This window comes from Pogoniulus pusillus, chromosome 12 (genome assembly GCF_015220805.1).
Source record: "Pogoniulus pusillus isolate bPogPus1 chromosome 12, bPogPus1.pri, whole genome shotgun sequence".
NCBI lineage: Eukaryota > Metazoa > Chordata > Aves > Piciformes > Lybiidae > Pogoniulus > Pogoniulus pusillus.
In genome coordinates, this window is record NC_087275.1 from 2828653 (window position 1) to 2845349 (window position 16697).

General features: G+C 51.6%; 1 protein-coding gene across 1 annotated transcript; it reads right to left on the minus strand.

Moving 5' to 3' along the window:
* Positions 1–1195: 1195 nt before the first annotated feature.
* Positions 1196–16504, minus strand: TIMMDC1 (translocase of inner mitochondrial membrane domain containing 1). Its single transcript, XM_064152274.1, has 7 exons — positions 16366–16504; positions 16089–16254; positions 12977–13065; positions 10433–10500; positions 6041–6119; positions 3384–3494; positions 1196–2100 (listed from the first exon to the last, which is right to left on the minus strand). Exons 1-7 carry the CDS (start codon positions 16458–16460, stop codon positions 2025–2027), a joined length of 684 nt encoding a protein of 227 aa, XP_064008344.1. The 5' UTR covers positions 16461–16504; the 3' UTR covers positions 1196–2024.
* Positions 16505–16697: the final 193 nt, after the last annotated feature.

A 16697-nucleotide genomic window follows, 5' to 3' on the forward strand; every position in this document is an offset into this window, starting at 1 on the left:
CAATAAGGTCTCCTGGAAGCCTTCTCCATGCTGCAGAGCTCCAACTCTTGTAGCCTGTCCTCACAGCAGAGCTGCTGCAGTCCTCTCAGCATCTTGGTGGCCTCCTCTGGACTGGCTCCAACAGTTCCATGTCCTTCTTTTGCTGGGGGCTCCAGAATTGCACACAGGACTGCAGGTGGGGATAAAAAGACTGAGCAATGACACAGCAAAATGTCACCAGAACTGCTGCACAGGTCAGTGTGGGACACTGTGGGGATGCAACAGCAATAAAAGGAAAGGAAGAAAAGAAACCAAACCCCCCTCTGTGTAGGCTGGGTGCTAGGTTGGACTGGATGAGCTTGGAGGTCTCTTCCAACCTGGTTGATTCTGTGAATCATGATGGCAAAAATGCAACTCAGAAAGGCTTTTTAGACTTGTGAGGGGGAAGAGGATGCTACCACCACTAACAGATGCAGAGCTGAAAACAGGATGTGGCACAGACACATCTGTACCTCAGCTTGGACAGGTCCTTCACTTACACAGAGAGAAAAAACAAAGCCAGTTGATGATAAACTCTGTCATCCAATGTGTTTCTTCTTCAACAGAAATATGAACTAAACTGAAGTGCTTAACAAAACACTGATTTCAGAAGGCAGAAAACAGAACACCTTCTTGGAGGAAAAGGTGTGCCAAAAATCTGCTTTGGGTGGGTGAAATATGCTCTGTGGAATTGACTGTTCATATTTCAATCAACAGTAACCAGCTGTAACAGAGAAAAGCATTCAGCCAGAACAGACTGAATGCTCTTTTCTTGTGGGAGTGAGATCCAACTCTCCTGCTTGGATGCAGTTCCCTTTAGTAGGGAAAAAAATCCTCCAGCAAAGAAAGGGGAACAGAATTCAGCCCTTCTGCTTTGCTGGCAGTGGTGCCAGGCCCCTTGACCCTTCTGGGTACTGCATTAACTCCAGCCCTACCCATGGCTAACAGCTAGCACTCAACAGCTGATCCAAATGGAACAGAAGAGTGAACAGTCAGCATCCTCCTGGCTCTTGTCTTTATTACTGCCCAGACAGAGGAACACCTGGCAACACCACCAAGCTTTACTGCTCACTGGTGGGATCTTGATAGAGCTGTTCTCATGGGATACCTTTTCCAATGGAAATACTAACATGAAGTACACGGTGTACTAAAATAAAGGTTACAGGCACACAACCACCACTGCTAGACAGCTTTATTGAGTGTCTTTGACCACATTTCCTCCAAAGGTAATCCCCTGATTCCCAATCTTCAAATGAGGCCATTTCATCATCATTAAAACTGTCCACAGCATCAATTCTTCCACCACCACCCCACAAGTCAGCATTTTCTGTAACCTCCTTAACCACACTTCATTGAGGAACCCAAACTATGTCCTTTTCAGGGTATTTCCATATCATTCCCAGCTCCTCCACCCTTCCCCAACACAGCAAAAGACTCCAAGCACTGTAGCAAACAAGTGTGGGGCTTTTGCAATGAGAGGCCTGAAGAAACCCCCACGATTAAAAGAGCCTAGGCCAAGCCAGGCTGTGTCAGGGGGGTGACGAGGAGAACCACTTCCACTGCTACTGACTGCACTGTTTGAAGAGCAGCTTTCTGCAGAGCATATTGGCTTTTGGAACAAGGGTACTTTTAGCATCTAAACTATTCACACTCTCCATTATTTCTGCATCAGTGGTGGTTTGGGCGTTGTCAGCAGTGAAATGGGTTCCAGACAAGGCTCTGGGGAGCCACTGACCCCTGCCAAACCTAGGTGGTGGTTTCTAGTCTGCAGAGTCTCCATTTCAGGCTTTTCCTGAATCCAGGTGGAACATGTTTGGCACTTCCAAGCTCTTGTACAGTAGTACACATCCACGGATGTTTTCAGCAAAATGCTTTTTCACAAGTGCATAGGACATAGCTGCATTCACAGAAGACTTCCATCACCCCTGGACTGAAGACTTAATGTGAGCAGATTCCAAGTCTTTGTAGCTGCTTACAACAGAGGTCTGGGGAAGACTCAGTAGTTCTTAGATTCTCTTGCTCGTCTCTGACTCTCCCTGGGCATTGCTTTCTGTTTGGCCTAAGACATCGAGCCTGGATTGCCTAATGAGAAAAGAGAGAGTGCAAGATCCTTTTATGCCATATCCTCCTGACAAAGGCACTGCTGCAGAACCCCAGCTCTAGAAAAGGTTCTCCCATGACAGGCATCACTTGTGACTTCTTTTAAGTCACAAAAGCAGTGTCACAGCCTTTTCTCTCCAAGCCCTTTAACAGGGAGGGAAAGAAGGCAGCAATGAATGCAAAGCCAGAGTTCTGGCCTCTCCCAGTTCTGGCAAAGAAATGCTAATGTGCTTGTCCTTCTCATCTTTGCAGCCACTGCAGAAGGGATGAACAGAAGCAGAAGTCAGTGGGTCAGGGTGGGGCATCAATCTGGAACACAATACCCTGTTACAAAACGAGCAGCAACATCTGAGGCTAGGAAGACTAAATGAATAGGTCATTAAGTGGTTATGTGAAACACACCAAAAAGCAAGAACAGAAGAACCAAGGTTTAGAAAGCCTGTGTGTGATGGCTGCTTTAAACTACATGTTAGGAACAACTTCTTTACCATGAGAGTAGTGGAACACTGGAACAGGTTGCCCAGGCTGGTGGTTGAGGTCCCATTCTTGTGAGATTCTCAAGGTCAGACTTGACAGGGTTCTGGGCAACCTGAGCTAATGGAGGACGTCCCTGCTGACTGCAGGGGGGTTGGACTAGATGACCTTTGGAGGTCACTTCCAAATCAAGCCATTCTGTGAATCTAGAAGACTGAACCAGAGACACAGACACATTTGTATCACAGTATCACCAAGGTTGGAAGAGACCTCACAGATCATCAAGTCCAACCCTTTACCACAGAGCTCAAGGCCAGACCATGGCACCAAGTGCCACGTCCAGTCCTGCCTTGAACAGCTCCAGGGACGGCGACTCCACCACCTCCCCGGGCAGCCCATTCCAGTGTCCAATGACTCTCTCAGGGAAGAACTTTCTCCTCACCTCCAGCCTAAATTTCCCCTGGCACAGCCTGAGGCTGTGTCCTCTTGTTCTGGTGCTGGCCACCTGAGAGAAGAGAGCAACCTCCTCCTGGCCACAACCACCCCTCAGGTAGTTGTAGACAGCAATAAGGTCACCCCTGAGCCTCCTCTTCTCCAGGCTAACCAATCCCAGCTCCCTCAGCCTCTCCTCGTAGGGCTGTGCTCAAGGCCTCTCCCCAGCCTCGTCGCCCTTCTCTGGACACGCTCAAGCATCTCAATGTCCCTCCTAAACTGGGGGGCCCAGAACTGAACACAGCACTCAAGGTGTGTCTGTGTAGACACAGACTCAAAGGGGCAGGGCTGCTCCTTACCACTCTGCTAACTTTTGCTCATACAGCTCCCTGCGTTCCCGATTTCTCTTCTCCTGCAAGGTCTCACCAGCAAGCTTCTGCATCATTATTAAGAGGCCTCCTGCAGGGATCCTAGAACAGAGAAATCACAAGTCAAAAGGGACACACAAGAGCAGTAACTTACCAGCATCAGCAAAAGAAGCATGCAGGGACCAGCCACAAGACCAGAGCAGTGTTCCCCAGTACTCACAACACACCACAGACTAAGGTAGTCCTGCTCTACTGGCAGCCAACAAGCACAGCCTGTCTTCAGCTGTGACTCACTGTAGCCCCTTCAGTAATGGAATTGGCATTTATTCAGACAGGCAGCCACAGGGCAAAGTAGCAGAAGACCTTAAAGTGCCCAAGCAACTCCTCTAGATCCTCAGACCCATGATTTATTCACACTCCTGCTTATCTTCTGACCTACCTCTGCAGGTGTTTGTGTTTCCATTGGTAGAGCTGCCCAGGCAGCTTCCATGCATGCTCACAGCTCACACAAGCCTGACAGTGCTATGTAGTGCGTAAAAAGCTCTCTCCCTTGTCCAGGTAGGATCCCCAAATCCACTTGTGTGGATATTCACAAGTCAGTACTTTCAGAAAAAAACCCAGTTGTGCTTGAAAAGTCAGACTTTGCCAGAGTTAGGGCACTGACTTGGTGAACAGGGCTCTGAGGAAGAGCCAGGGGTCTGCTGGAGAGCGTCCAGAGGAAGGCTACAAGGATGATTATGGGGCTGGAGGGCACTGCCTCATGATGAGACGCTGAGGGACCTGGGGCTGCTTAGTCTGGAGAAGAGAAGACTGAGAGGGGATTGGATAAATGTTTATAAGTATCTGAGGGCTGCCAGGAGTGGGGGACAGGCTCTGCTCACTGCTGCCTGGGATAGCACAAGGAGCAATGGGTGTAAGCTGCAGCACAGGAGGTTCTGCCTCAACACAAGGGGAAACTTCTTTACTGTAAGGGACCCAGAGCACTGGCACAGGCTGCCCAGAGAGGTTGTGGAGTCTCCTTCTCTGGAGCCTTTCCAGGCCTGTCTGGATGTGTTCCTCTGTGATCTGTGTCAGATAGGATTGTCCTGCTCTGGCAGGGAGGTTGGACTGGATGATCTCCTTGGGTCTCTTCCAACCCCTCACATCCTGTGATTGGTTCCTCCATGCCCCACGGTGCTTTAAGAGACAGACAAGTGTAAGACACACAAAGAAATGTGCCACCTTACAGCCTTGGATTGTGCTGGGGGAGACATAGGCTGGATGTTAGAAGGAAGTTCTTCCCAAAGAGAGTGATTGGCATTGGAATGGGCTGCCCAGGGAGGTGGTGGAGTCTCTGTGCCTGGAGGTTTATATATTACAGAATCATAGAATCAGCCAGGTTGGAAGAGACCTCCAGGCTCAGCTAGTCCAACCTAGCAACCAGCCATGGCCAATCAACCAGACCATGGCACTAAGACCATGCACCTCCAGGCACAGTGACTCCACCACCTCCCTGGGCAGCCCATTCCAATGCCAATCACTCTCTCTGACAACAACTTCCTAACAACATCCAGCCTAGACCTCCCCTGGCACAGCTTGAGGCTGTGTCCCCTTCTTCTGTTGCTGCTTGCCTGGCAGCAGAGCCCAACCCCACCTGGCTACAGCCTCCCTTCAGGGAGTTGCAGACAGCAATGAGCTCTGCCCTGAGCCTCCTCTGCTGCAGGCTGCACACCCCCAGCTCCCTCAGCCTCTCCTCACAGGGCTCTGCTCCAGGCCCCTCCCCAGCTTCGTTGCCCTTCTCTGGACACCTTCCAGCACCTCAACATCTCTCTTGACTTGAGGAGCCTAGAACTGGACACAGCACTCAAAGGGTGGCCTGAGCAGTGCTGAGCACAGGGGCACAAGAACCTCCCTTGTCCTGCTGCCCACACTGCTCCTCAGCCAGCCCAGGATGCCTGTGTTCACGCAAATACTGGCTGAGGCACTTAGTGCCATGGTCTGGTTGATTGGACAGGGCTGGGTGCTAGGCTGGACTGGATGAGCTTGGAGGTCCCTTCCACCCTGGCTGATTCTAAGATTATTCTTACATTTAATCCTAACCTAGAGGCTGCCAGTTCCCAGTGTGCCACCATGACACCAAACACCCCTTGGGCACTGACTGGATTCTGAGCTGCTACAGGAGCAGTTGCCAGGGAATTTGAGAAGGGAGCCCAAAACTTGTGTCTTACACTGCTGCCTTTACCCACAGACAACACAATTCCTTCCAGAAGATGCCCACTGGTTCTGCACTCACCCATTGGGCTCATCAGTGAGCACATCAAGAAAAGGGGACAGGTGATGTCTATAAACCATCTCCACAATTTCCTGTGTAACAGCAGTTAGTGTCTCCTCTACTACTCTAGTGAGAGTACTGAGTTCTCATTACCAAGGAAGCCACAAAACACAGATCAAGAGAAAAAGAAGAAACAACCTAAGAGCTTTATAAAGGCTGGAAGGAAAGGCATCATCATGAGGTCCCAGGAGAGATACAGAAAATGCCTCCAGGAAAAGAAGGGAAGCTTCTGTAGCCCCATCTGTGATTCATGGCTTGGTGTGTGTGGCCACCACCTAAGCAGCACCCTTGGAGAGCAGCTGCACTCTATCACTCAGCAGCAGTAGTCACAACTCACCCACATACTGTGCCGAACACGAAGCCACCTGCCAGTCCCTGCAGGCCCAAGTTCATTCGGAAAAGGGCTCCTGTGAAGGCTGAAACAAAACAACACAAAGCCACTGAAACCACAAAGAGCCTCCCCACCAGCCACTCACACACAGCTGCAGGGAAGGAGCTGCTTTGCTGCACTTCTCTTCATGAGTTGACATCGTTCAGCAGAGCAGAAACCAAGCACTGCGGCCAGCAGGGGCAACTCTCAGCACACAAGTCAGCATGGTCTCTGCAGGAGTGCACTGCACACAGCTCCTTCTGCTGCAGAACCACTCCTGGGGAAGTGCTAGGAAGTTATCTCTGAAAGCAAACCCAAGCTCTCTCCAGGCTGCAGCAGGAGCCCTCCCTCTCTTCTTTTCTCTTTTTTCTGGTCAACACCAGTTAGTAACAGTAGCTGCCATGTAAGGCAGAAAGCAGCTGCACAAAGCACCTACAGGATGGCCAAGGGGTCAGCCCAGCCAGCATGGGTTAGGAAGGGCAGGTCCTGCCTGACCAACCTGAGCTCCTTTTATGATCAGGTTCCTGCCTGGTGAATGTGGGGCAGGCTGTGGATGGAGTCTGCCTGGACTGCAGCAAAGCCTTTGACACTGTCTGCCACAACAAGCTCCTGGCACAGCTGGCAGCTCATGGCTTGGACAGATTCACTCTGATATGGGTCAAGAACTGGCTAGAGGGCCAGGCCCAGAGTGGTGGTGAATGGTGCCACATCCAGCTGGCAGCTGTCACCAGTGGTGTGCCCCAAGGATCAGTGCTGGGCACAGTCCTGTCCAATATCTTTATTGATGATCTGGACCAGGGTATTGAGTCCAGCATCAGTAAGTTTGCAGATGACACCAAGCTAGGAGCAGCTGTGGAGCTGCTGGAGTGTAGCAGAGCCCTGCAAAGGGACCTGGCCAGGCTGGATGGGTGGGCAGAGGCCAATGGGATGAGATTGAACAAGGCCGAGTGCAGGGTTCTGCACTTTGGCCCCAACAACCCCAAGCAGCACTACAGGCTGGGGACAGAGTGGCTGAGAGGTGGTGGAGTCGCCATCCCTAGGGATGCTGAAGAAAACACTGGATGAGACACTTAGTGCCATGGTCTGGTTGATTGGCCAGGACTGGATGCTAGGTTGGACTGGCTGAGCTGGGAGGTCTCTTCCAACCTGGTTGATTCTATAATAGATCAGTAAAGCATGTACCTAACTGTAAGGGCAATAAAGTCTATACCTCTGAACAAGCTGACCCCTTCCCCGGGGCCCTGTTGCCAAAAGCAGATATGCAAAACGAAGCTTCAAAAGGCAGGTTATAAACAGCATGAGGAACTGTTGCAGAGTGGAAACAAGAAATGCTCTTCCTGACAAATGAGGTCATGAGAGCAGCTTATGCATCAAGCCTTGCTTCACCCTATGCAACCATTCTTCATCCCCAAAACTCCTGCAAGTATTTGCTGGCACAGTGCTGTGTGACATCTTTGTCAGTGACATGGACAGAGGAATCAGTGCACCCTCAGCAAGTGTGCAGATGGCACCAAGCTGTGTGGCACAGTCAACCTGCTAGAGGGCAGGGATCCATCCAGAGGGACCTGGACAGGCTGCAGAGCTGTGCCCAGGCCAACCTCAGGACATTCAACAAGGCCAAGTGCAAGGTCCTGCACCTGGGTGGGCACAATCCCAAGCACAACTCCAGGCTGGGTGGGGAATGGCTGAGAGTAGCCCTGAGGAACAGGACCTGGGGGTCTGAAAAGCCCAACATAGGCCTGTAGTGCGAGTTCAGCCCAGACAGCAACCCTGTGCTGGGCTGCAGCAAGAGCAGTGTGGGCAGCAGGGCAAGGGAGGGGATTCTGCAGCATGGATCTGCTCTCCTCAGACCCCACCTGCAGTCCTGGGCGCAGTTCTGCAGCCCCCAGCACAAGAAGGACATGGAAGTGGAGTAGCCACGAGAATGCTCTGAAGGCTGCAGCAGCTCTGCTCTGAGGACAGGCTGAGAGAGTTGGAGCTCTGCAGCCTGGAGAAGAGAAGGCTTCCAGGAGACCTTATTGTGGCCTTTCAGTATATGAAGGGGGCTACAAGAAGGTTGGGGAGGGACTATTGACAAGGTCTGGTAATGGCAGGACAAGGGGGGATGGGTTTGAACTGGCAGAGGGGAGATTCAAAGTAGATGTTAGGAAAGGGTTGTTTGCAGTGAGGGTGGTGAGACACTGGCACAGGATGCCCAGGGAGGCTGTGGAGCACAGAAGCACCCAACGTAATCAAAGATCACGTTGGGTGCTTCTGTGCTCCACAACCTCCCTGGATGTGTTCAAGGCCAGGTTGGATGAGGCCTTGAGTGACCTGTTCTAGTGGGAGGTGTCCCTGCCTATGGTAGGAGGTTGGAACTGGCTGATCCTTGAGGTCCCTTCCAATCTAAACCATTCTGTGATTCTCTGCAAACTCCCCACTGGTTTCACAAGCACATCAGTGTATCTCTGTGAGAAACCAAGGCATGCAGAAGTTAATGGAGTGAAGTCACAATGTGACATGGGTTAGGAACTTTCCCCCTACACTACTGAAATGTACCAGACTAGCTCAGATGGCTCCAAAGTGTAGGAATAAGGGAATGGCCTGTTAGCAGGGAACAGCTGCCCGAGACAAAACAAAATACAGTATAGACCTTGGGCATGCAATGTGTGGGTCAGACAGACCTCAGAAGAGTAAGATAAGTAAGATCCTGCGGTCAGGACTGCTCAGATAGTTGCATAGCAACTTATATCAAGGAGCAGAGAAGAAAGTAGAAACAGCGTCTTCGGCCTGAGCAGAGTATCAGCCAATCATATAGTAGTTACTAACTTTTACTGTAATTCTATCCAATCAGTGAGTAACATGCTAGTCCTTCTGATACAATATATACCTGCCTATTTTTCTAATAAAGTGGATTTTTGGCTTGCATCAAGCCGTTGCCCCGTCCCTTCATTGCGGCACCAAAGTATGATGAAGCTCTACTTACAGCAGGACAAAACTTAGAAGCATATATATACACAGTATGTACAAGTGTTTACAATTACATACAAATTAGAAGCAACACAGAAATCCAAACTCCCTCCTGCACAAAGGCAACTGCCCAGAAGAGCTACCCCCCCCCCCCCGCCGCTTTCTCCCTCTCTATCTCCCAGACAGACAAAGCAAGCAGCAAAGCTTATGCTGTTTTCTGTGAGGCAAGACTAATGGAAAGACAATAAAGTGGAGTTCACAGAATCATAGAATCAATCAGGCTGGAAGAGAGCTCCAAGCTCAGCCAGCCCAACCTAGCACCCAGCCCTGGCCAAGCAACCAGACCATGGCACTAAGTGTCCCATCCAGGTTTGGCTTGAACATCTCCAGGGATGGCGACTCCACCACCTCCCTGGGCAGCCCATTCCAATGCCAATCACTCTCTCTGCCAGGAACTTCCTAACAACATCCCTAGACCTCCCCTGGAACAGCTGCAGACTGTGTCCCCTTGTTCTGTTGCTGGATGCCTGGCGGAAGACACCAACCCCACCAAGCTGCAGCCTCCCTGCAGGAAGTTGTAGACAGCAATGAGCTCTGCCCTGAGCCTCCTCTGCTGCAGGCTGCACACCCCCAGCTCCCTCAGCCTCTCCTCACAGGGCTCTGCTCCAGGCACCTCACCAGCCTTGCTGCCCTTCTCTCAACACCTTCCAGCACCTCAACATCTCTCTGCAATGGAGGAGCCCAGAACTGGACACAGCACTCAAGGTGTGGCCTGAGCAGTGCTGAGTACAGGGGCAGAGGAACCTCCCTTGTCCTGCTGCCCACACTGCTCCTGAGCCAGCCCAGGATGCCATTGGCTCTGCTGCCCACCTGGGCACACTGCTGGCTCTTCAGCTCCTCTCTCCCAGCACCCCCAGCTCCCTCTCTGCCTGGCTGTTCTCAGCCACTCTGTCCCCAGCCTGTAGTGCTGCTTGGGGTTGTTGTGGCCAAAGTCTAGGACCCTGCCCTTGGCCTTGTTCAGTCTCATCCCATTGGCCTCTGCCCACCCATGCAGCCTGGCCAGGTTCCTCTGCAGGGCTCTGCTACCCTCCAACAGCTCCACACCTGCTCCTAGCTTGCTGTTAAGAAGAAGTGATTAGATCCAGCTACAGACCAGACTGAGAAAGATTATTTACATTTTAGCTTTTTATCCCTCTGAGCAAGCCAATAAATTACACCAACCTCACCATCATTTTCCTTTCACAACCAATGATCTAATTTCTCTCATTTACACATTCCAACCAGCCTCAAACCAGCAGACAATGGCAGGAGCAGAGAAGCTAGACAACTGGTCACACCCAGGAGCTTTTGCTTCTCTGCTCATGGCCCTTGCTGATGCAGAGGACAGCACACAAGGTTCAGCAGCCTTACCTCCTGCCCAAGCAAAATTACCGATGGTGGTCTTGTCGCGGTAGGCAGCCAGCCCGGTGCTCACCACGCTGCAAACACAGGGCACACAAGTCAGCAGCTGCACAGGGGAAAAGATGGGCAGCAACACACACTGAAATAAAGCTGGGTTTCATTCAGACAACCCTCAGGTCGCCTCTAGCTGCCTTATAGCCCATCTGACCAGAGCACACAAGTGCCTTGATTTCTGCTCACTGCGGGCAGCTGCACAGCCAGAGGCCAGGGAGAACCAAGAGTCTTGGCTGGGACCTGGAGCAGTCCTTCTTTTTCTGATCACAGACAATTTTTTTGGTTGTATATTCAAGGATAAAATGAACTAAGCAATGATGGGGTTCAGTCAGTCTGTCCTGATATAAGACCTCTACCCCCAGAAACTCAATCATAGAATCAGCCAGGTTGGAAGAGACCTCCAAGCTCATCCAGTCTAACCTAGCACCCAGCCCTGGCCAATCAACCAGACCATGGCACTAAGTGCCCCAGCCAGGCTTGGCTTCAACACCTCCAGGGATGGCAACTCCACCACCTCCCTGGGCAGCCCATTCCAATGCCAATCACTCTCTCTGACAACAACTTCCTAATGGCCAGCCTAGACTTCCCTTGGCACAACTTGAGACTGTCCTTTCTTGTTCTGTTGCTGGTTGCTTGGGAGAAGAGACCAACCCCATCTGGCTACAAGATCCTGCCTCATAGACAGCCCCTCAGACTACAGCTAAGTCACTCATGATGCCAGCTGGGTCATCCAGTCTTCTTCTTACCAGGGTAGGTACACTCTCTCTTCCAAAGACATCAGTTAAGCCTCAAAACACTCCCTGTTCTCAGCTCAGCAGCTACATGCTCCTCAGCATTTTATGAGCCTCCTGCATGTCCTCTACAAGTGAAGAGCAATCTTTCTCTCCTTCAGCCTTTGCCCGGGGTAACACTAAACAGTCGCTCCATAGCAGGATAAAATCTTCAGCTGAGTGGAGTGAGAACAACGCCAAAGCTTGTTACAAATGGGTGGTGAAGAGGATGGTCTGACTGCAGGGGAGACACCTGGTGGAAGATGACAAGCCTGCACGTCAAGCCCAGGAACAGCTCAAGAAACCCCAACTTGCAGGATAGAAAAGTGAACTACAACCTCAGGACAAATCCTGACCCAAAAAGAGCCAAAGAAATTCAGAAAGGAACAAAGCAATCAGGTAGACAGAAATACAAACCAAGAAAAGCCTGGCTGAGGCACTTAGTGCCATGGTCTGGTTGACTGGACAAGGCTGGGTGCTAGGTTGGACTGGCTGAGCTTGGAGCTCTCTTCCAACCTGGCTGATTCTGATTCTATGAAAGCTGTTGATGTCTTAAAAGCAGGTGGGGAATGTAAATAGAACATACCTGCAGATGTAACCAGTGCAGTGCAGGGCTAGACATAAATTTACCATTTGGAACATCAGGGAAGGGGCTATTCCTAGTTTAAGAGGTGTTTAGTCAGAAGAGTGTGTTCAGTTTGATGTGATACTGTCAGATATGCAGTGACCCATCTGAGGGAGAAAAACAGGGAAGCAGAACCACTGATGCTTAGGAAAAAAATGTGCCTTGCTTGTGTGCTTAGGAAAAATGTGAAGACCTAAAGAGGTACATACAACTGGTAGGTCTGCCCAGTGACTGCTTAATGAGATGATCATTTGTGGACAAGAGCAAAGAGCTGTTGGGCAATGCTAGCATATGCAAACTAGGGGTAATGTCATGAAACAAGAAGGGAGAAATGCTCAGAGGGCTGGAGCACCTCTCCTATGAGGACAGACTGAAAGAATTGGGGCTGTGCAGGCTGGAGAGGAAAAGGCTCCTAGGTGACCTTCTTGTGGCCTTCCAGTGTCTGAAAGGGGCCTACAAAAAAGCTGTGGAGGGACTTTTTAGGCTGTCAGGGAGTGACAGGACTGGGGGGAATGGAGCAAAGCTGAAGGTGGGGAGATTCAGACTGGATGTGAGGAGGAAGTTCACCATGAGAGTGGTGAGATGCTGCAATGGGTTGCCCAGGGAGGTGGTTGAGGTTCCATGCCTGGAGGTGTGTAAGGCTGTGGGCAGCCTGATCTAGCGCAGCGTGTCCCTACCCATGGCAGGGAGTTGGAACTGTCTGATCCTTGTGGTGCCCTGATTCTATGATAAGCTCTTCCAGAAGCAGTCAACACACTGTAACACTCTCCAAGAGAAAAACAACAAAAAGAAGGGAGATGAAGCAGAAAGAAGCCCTCGAGGCAAGGAGAGTACTCAGGTATGAGGTAGATACCTGGAATGTGGCTTTTCCAGCTTTAGTTTTTGTGTTGGTTCCTTAGAAGCCCTGAACTTTGGGATAATTATGCAAACCCTTTTCACCCTCACACCTTACTAATCAACTCACTGTTAACAGAGCACTTTGAGCCTCAAGCATTCACCACTGCTCTGGAGGAGCTGTAAGCACTGCCAGCATGAAAAGCTCCCTGCTACTAGTGTGTTAAGCACAAGCCAGCTCCTCTCCCGTTACTGTCATGAAACACTTACTTGAATATTGTCACAAAAGCAGTCACTCTCCAGCTCCAGCGCCAGCCATAGCGGAGGAAACTCCTGAGCCCAGCCCGATGTGCAGATTGCTAGGGGAGAGAGGAGGCAGTTTAGGGATCACAGCCCTTCACCAGCACCACTAGCCTGGCATGTTTGCAATGGGTCACTTGGCAATGGTACCCTGGACCCTTAGGGATGGCGTTCAATAGCTCCAAGTGCAGGGTGCTGCACTTTGGCCACAGCAACCCCATGCAGAGATACAGGCTGGGGTCGGAGTGGCTGGAGAGCAGCCAGACAGAGAGGGATCTGGGGGTGCTGATTGGTACCCACCTGAACATGAGCCAGCAGTGTGCCCAGGTGGCCAAGAGAGCCAGTGGCATCCTGGCCTGCATCAGGAATGGTGTGGCCAGCAGGAGCAGGGAGGTCATTCTGCCCCTGTGCTCTGCACTGGTTAGACCACACCTTGAGTACTGTGTTCAGTTCTGGGCCCCCCCAGTTTAGGAGGGACATTGAGATGCTTGAGCGTGTCCAGAGAAGGGCGACGAGGCTGGGGAGAGGCCTTGAGCACAGCCCTACGAGGAGAGGCTGAGGGAGCTGGGATTGGTTAGCCTGGAGAAGAGGAGGCTCAGGGCAGACCTTATTGCTGTCTGCAACTACCTGAGGGGAGGTTGTGGCCAGGAGGAGGTTGCTCTCTTCTCTCAGGTGGCCAGCACCAGAACAAGAGGACACAGCCTCAAGCTATGCCAGGGGAAATTTAGGGTCAAGGTGAGGAGAAAGTTCTTCCCTGAGAGAGTCATTGGACACTGGAATGGGCTGCCCGGGGAGGTGGTGGAGTCGCCGTCCCTGGAGCTGTTCAAGGCAGGACTGGACGTGGCACTTGGTGCCATGGTCTGGCCTTGAGCTCTGTGGCAAAGGGTTGGACTTGATGATCTGCGAGGTCTCTTCCAACCTTGGTGATACTGTGACACTGTGATACTGTGAAGTCAGCCATCTCCACAGGGAAAGCTGCTCACCTTTACCCCAGCTGCCAATGGAAAAACCAAGATTTAACCCCACTCACTGTTCTAATCCCAGTGCCAAAAGGCATCTGGGGCAGGGACAGCAAGAGCTTTCTGAGGACAGCATGAATGGGGGGAAGCAAAGTGAAAACTACTTGTCAATTATTACAAGTTTGCAAGTCCTAATAAACAATAACCCTAACAAATAAGCACCAACCACCATGTAAATGTTAAGAGACTATCAAGCTCTGCAATTCAGCATTGGCGCTTCAAACTTCGGCAGTAAGTGGCTCTTAAAAATGATGTGAGAAACAGAAGCTCAGTAAACATTAAAAATACTCCAAGTAATACCATGAAAGAAAAACAAATTTCTCTTCCCCTGCCTGTGGTGCATGTGCTTGGCCTGGGCGCTGATACACAGGAGAGACAGCACAAGAGCTGAGCGATGCCAGGCACCAGTACTTTGCTGGCTGCTATGCGAGGGCCAAATCCAAAGAGTGAATGAAGTGTTTTAATTAATGGAAAGACTTCCATAATACCTATAGAATGTCCAAAATGCTCTGTGTTGCAAGGTGCAGCTGCAAGCCAAATCCAAATAGTGAAGGAAGTAAAAATCAGGCAGACTTTTAAAGGGCTTTCCTTCTTAATAATCCAGTTAACCAGCATTTTAATTAGTGGAAAGACTTCCAATGCACCTGCAGAATGCCCAAAATGCTCTGTGTTGCAAGGTGCAGCTGCAAGCCAAATCCAAATAGTGAAGGAAGCAAAAATCAGGTAGACTTTTAAAGGGCTTCCCTTCTTAATAATCCAGTTAACCAGCATGTTAATTGATGGAAAGACTTCCAATGCACCTACAGAATGTCCAAAATGCTCTGTGTTGCAAGGTGCAGCTGCAAGCCAAATCCAAATAGTGAAGGAACTAAAAATCAGGCAGACTTTTAAAGGGCTTCCCTTCTTAATAATCCAGTTAATCAGCATTTTAATTAATGGAAAGACTTCCAATGCACCTGCAGAATGCCCAAAATGCTCTGTGTTGCAAGGTGCAGCTGCAAGGTACAGTTGCAAGGTGCAGCTGCAAGCCAAATCCAAATAGTGAAGGAAGTAAAAATCAGGCAGACTTTTAAAGGGCTTTCCTTATTAATAATGCAGTTAAACAGCATGTTAATTAATGGAAAGACTTCCAATGCACCTGCAGAATGCCCAAAATGCTCTGTGTTGCAAGGTGCAGCTGCAAGCCAAATCCAAATAGTGAAGGAACTAAAAATCAGGCAGACTTTTAAAGGGCTTCCCTTCTTAATAATCCAGTTAACATTTTAATTGATGGAAAGACTTCCAATGCACCTGCAGAATGTCCAAAATGTGCTTTGTTGCAAGGTGCAGTTGCAAGATGCAGTTGCAAGCCAAATCCAAATAGTGAAGGAAGTAAAAATCAGGCAGACTTTTAAAGGGCTTTCCTTCTTAATAATCCAGTTAAACAGCATTTTAATTGGTGGAAAGACTTCCAATGCACCTATACAATGTCCAAAATGCTCTGTGTTGCAAGGTGCAGTTGCAGCCAAATCCAAATAGTGAAGGAAGTAAAAATCAGGTAGACTTTTAAAGGGCTTTCCTTCTTAATAATCCATTTAACCAGCATCTTAATTGATGGAAAGACTTCCAATGCACCTGCAGAATGTCCAAAACGCTCTGTGTTGCAAGGTGCAAGAGTTTAACACGGTTTCAAAAGGCTCCCAGGCACAAGCCAAGCCCAGCCTGACTCTGGGGCAAGGACTCTTGCCCACACACTGTGTAAAACTCCAAGGGTGAAAGCCTTTTCCAGGCAGGCTCACTGGCCGCTCATCGCCCACCCCGAGCTGCCCGGGACTCGCCCTAGCACAAGGTCATTCTTTCTCCCGCTCTGGTGGTTGTGGCCCGAGGAGTCCCTGGGCCAGCTTCCCCTCCTATAAAGGCAGACGCCACACACCCCCGCCCCGCAGGGGCCCAGGGACGCTCCGGTTCCCGCAGCGAGGGGCAATGCCCTGCCCGCCCCCGCCGTGCCATGCCCCCCGTGCGCCCCCCCGGCGGCTCCCCGGGCCCCAAGGGCGGCGCTGCAGGCCGCGCCGGGCCGCTCGTACCACCGCATCGGCGCGGTTCTGGAAAAGCTCGCCGTGGCTGCCATCGATGAAGGCCTTCCTGGCCTGGCGGAATGCCGGCAGCCCGCCGTACAGCCAGCCGGCCACCCCCGCGGTGAAGGCTGCCCTGAAGATGTTCAGCGTCTCCTCCGGGAGCTGCTGCCGCTCGCTGCAAGGGAAGGGCAGAGCTGGGCCCGGGGCTCGGCGAGAGAGGCTCGGGCGCCCCGCGATGGCGGCTGCCCCCCGCTGCCCGCCAGCCCCAGCCCTGCACGGTCCTCACTCGCGCTGCCAGAGCTCGCTGAGCCGCTCCCAGCCCGTCTGCGGCGGCGGCGCCGGGCGGCGGAACTCGGGCCCAGCGCCCAAGGCCTCCGCCATAGCGTCCCAGGCTCCCGGCAGCGCTGGGCGGGCTCGGCAGCGCCCCCTGCCCTGCCGGCGGGGCACGGCAAGGCGCGCCCGGAGCGGCCCCGCTCCGCGCTGCTCCTCGGCAACATCGGCGGCGGAGCTCGGCTGCTCCGCAGGGGCGGACGCGGGGCTTGCCCTCTCTAGCACGGGTCAGGACAAGCGTACGGGACGGAAAAGTCCCCAGCGCGCACAGGCGGCTGGCCAGAAGTT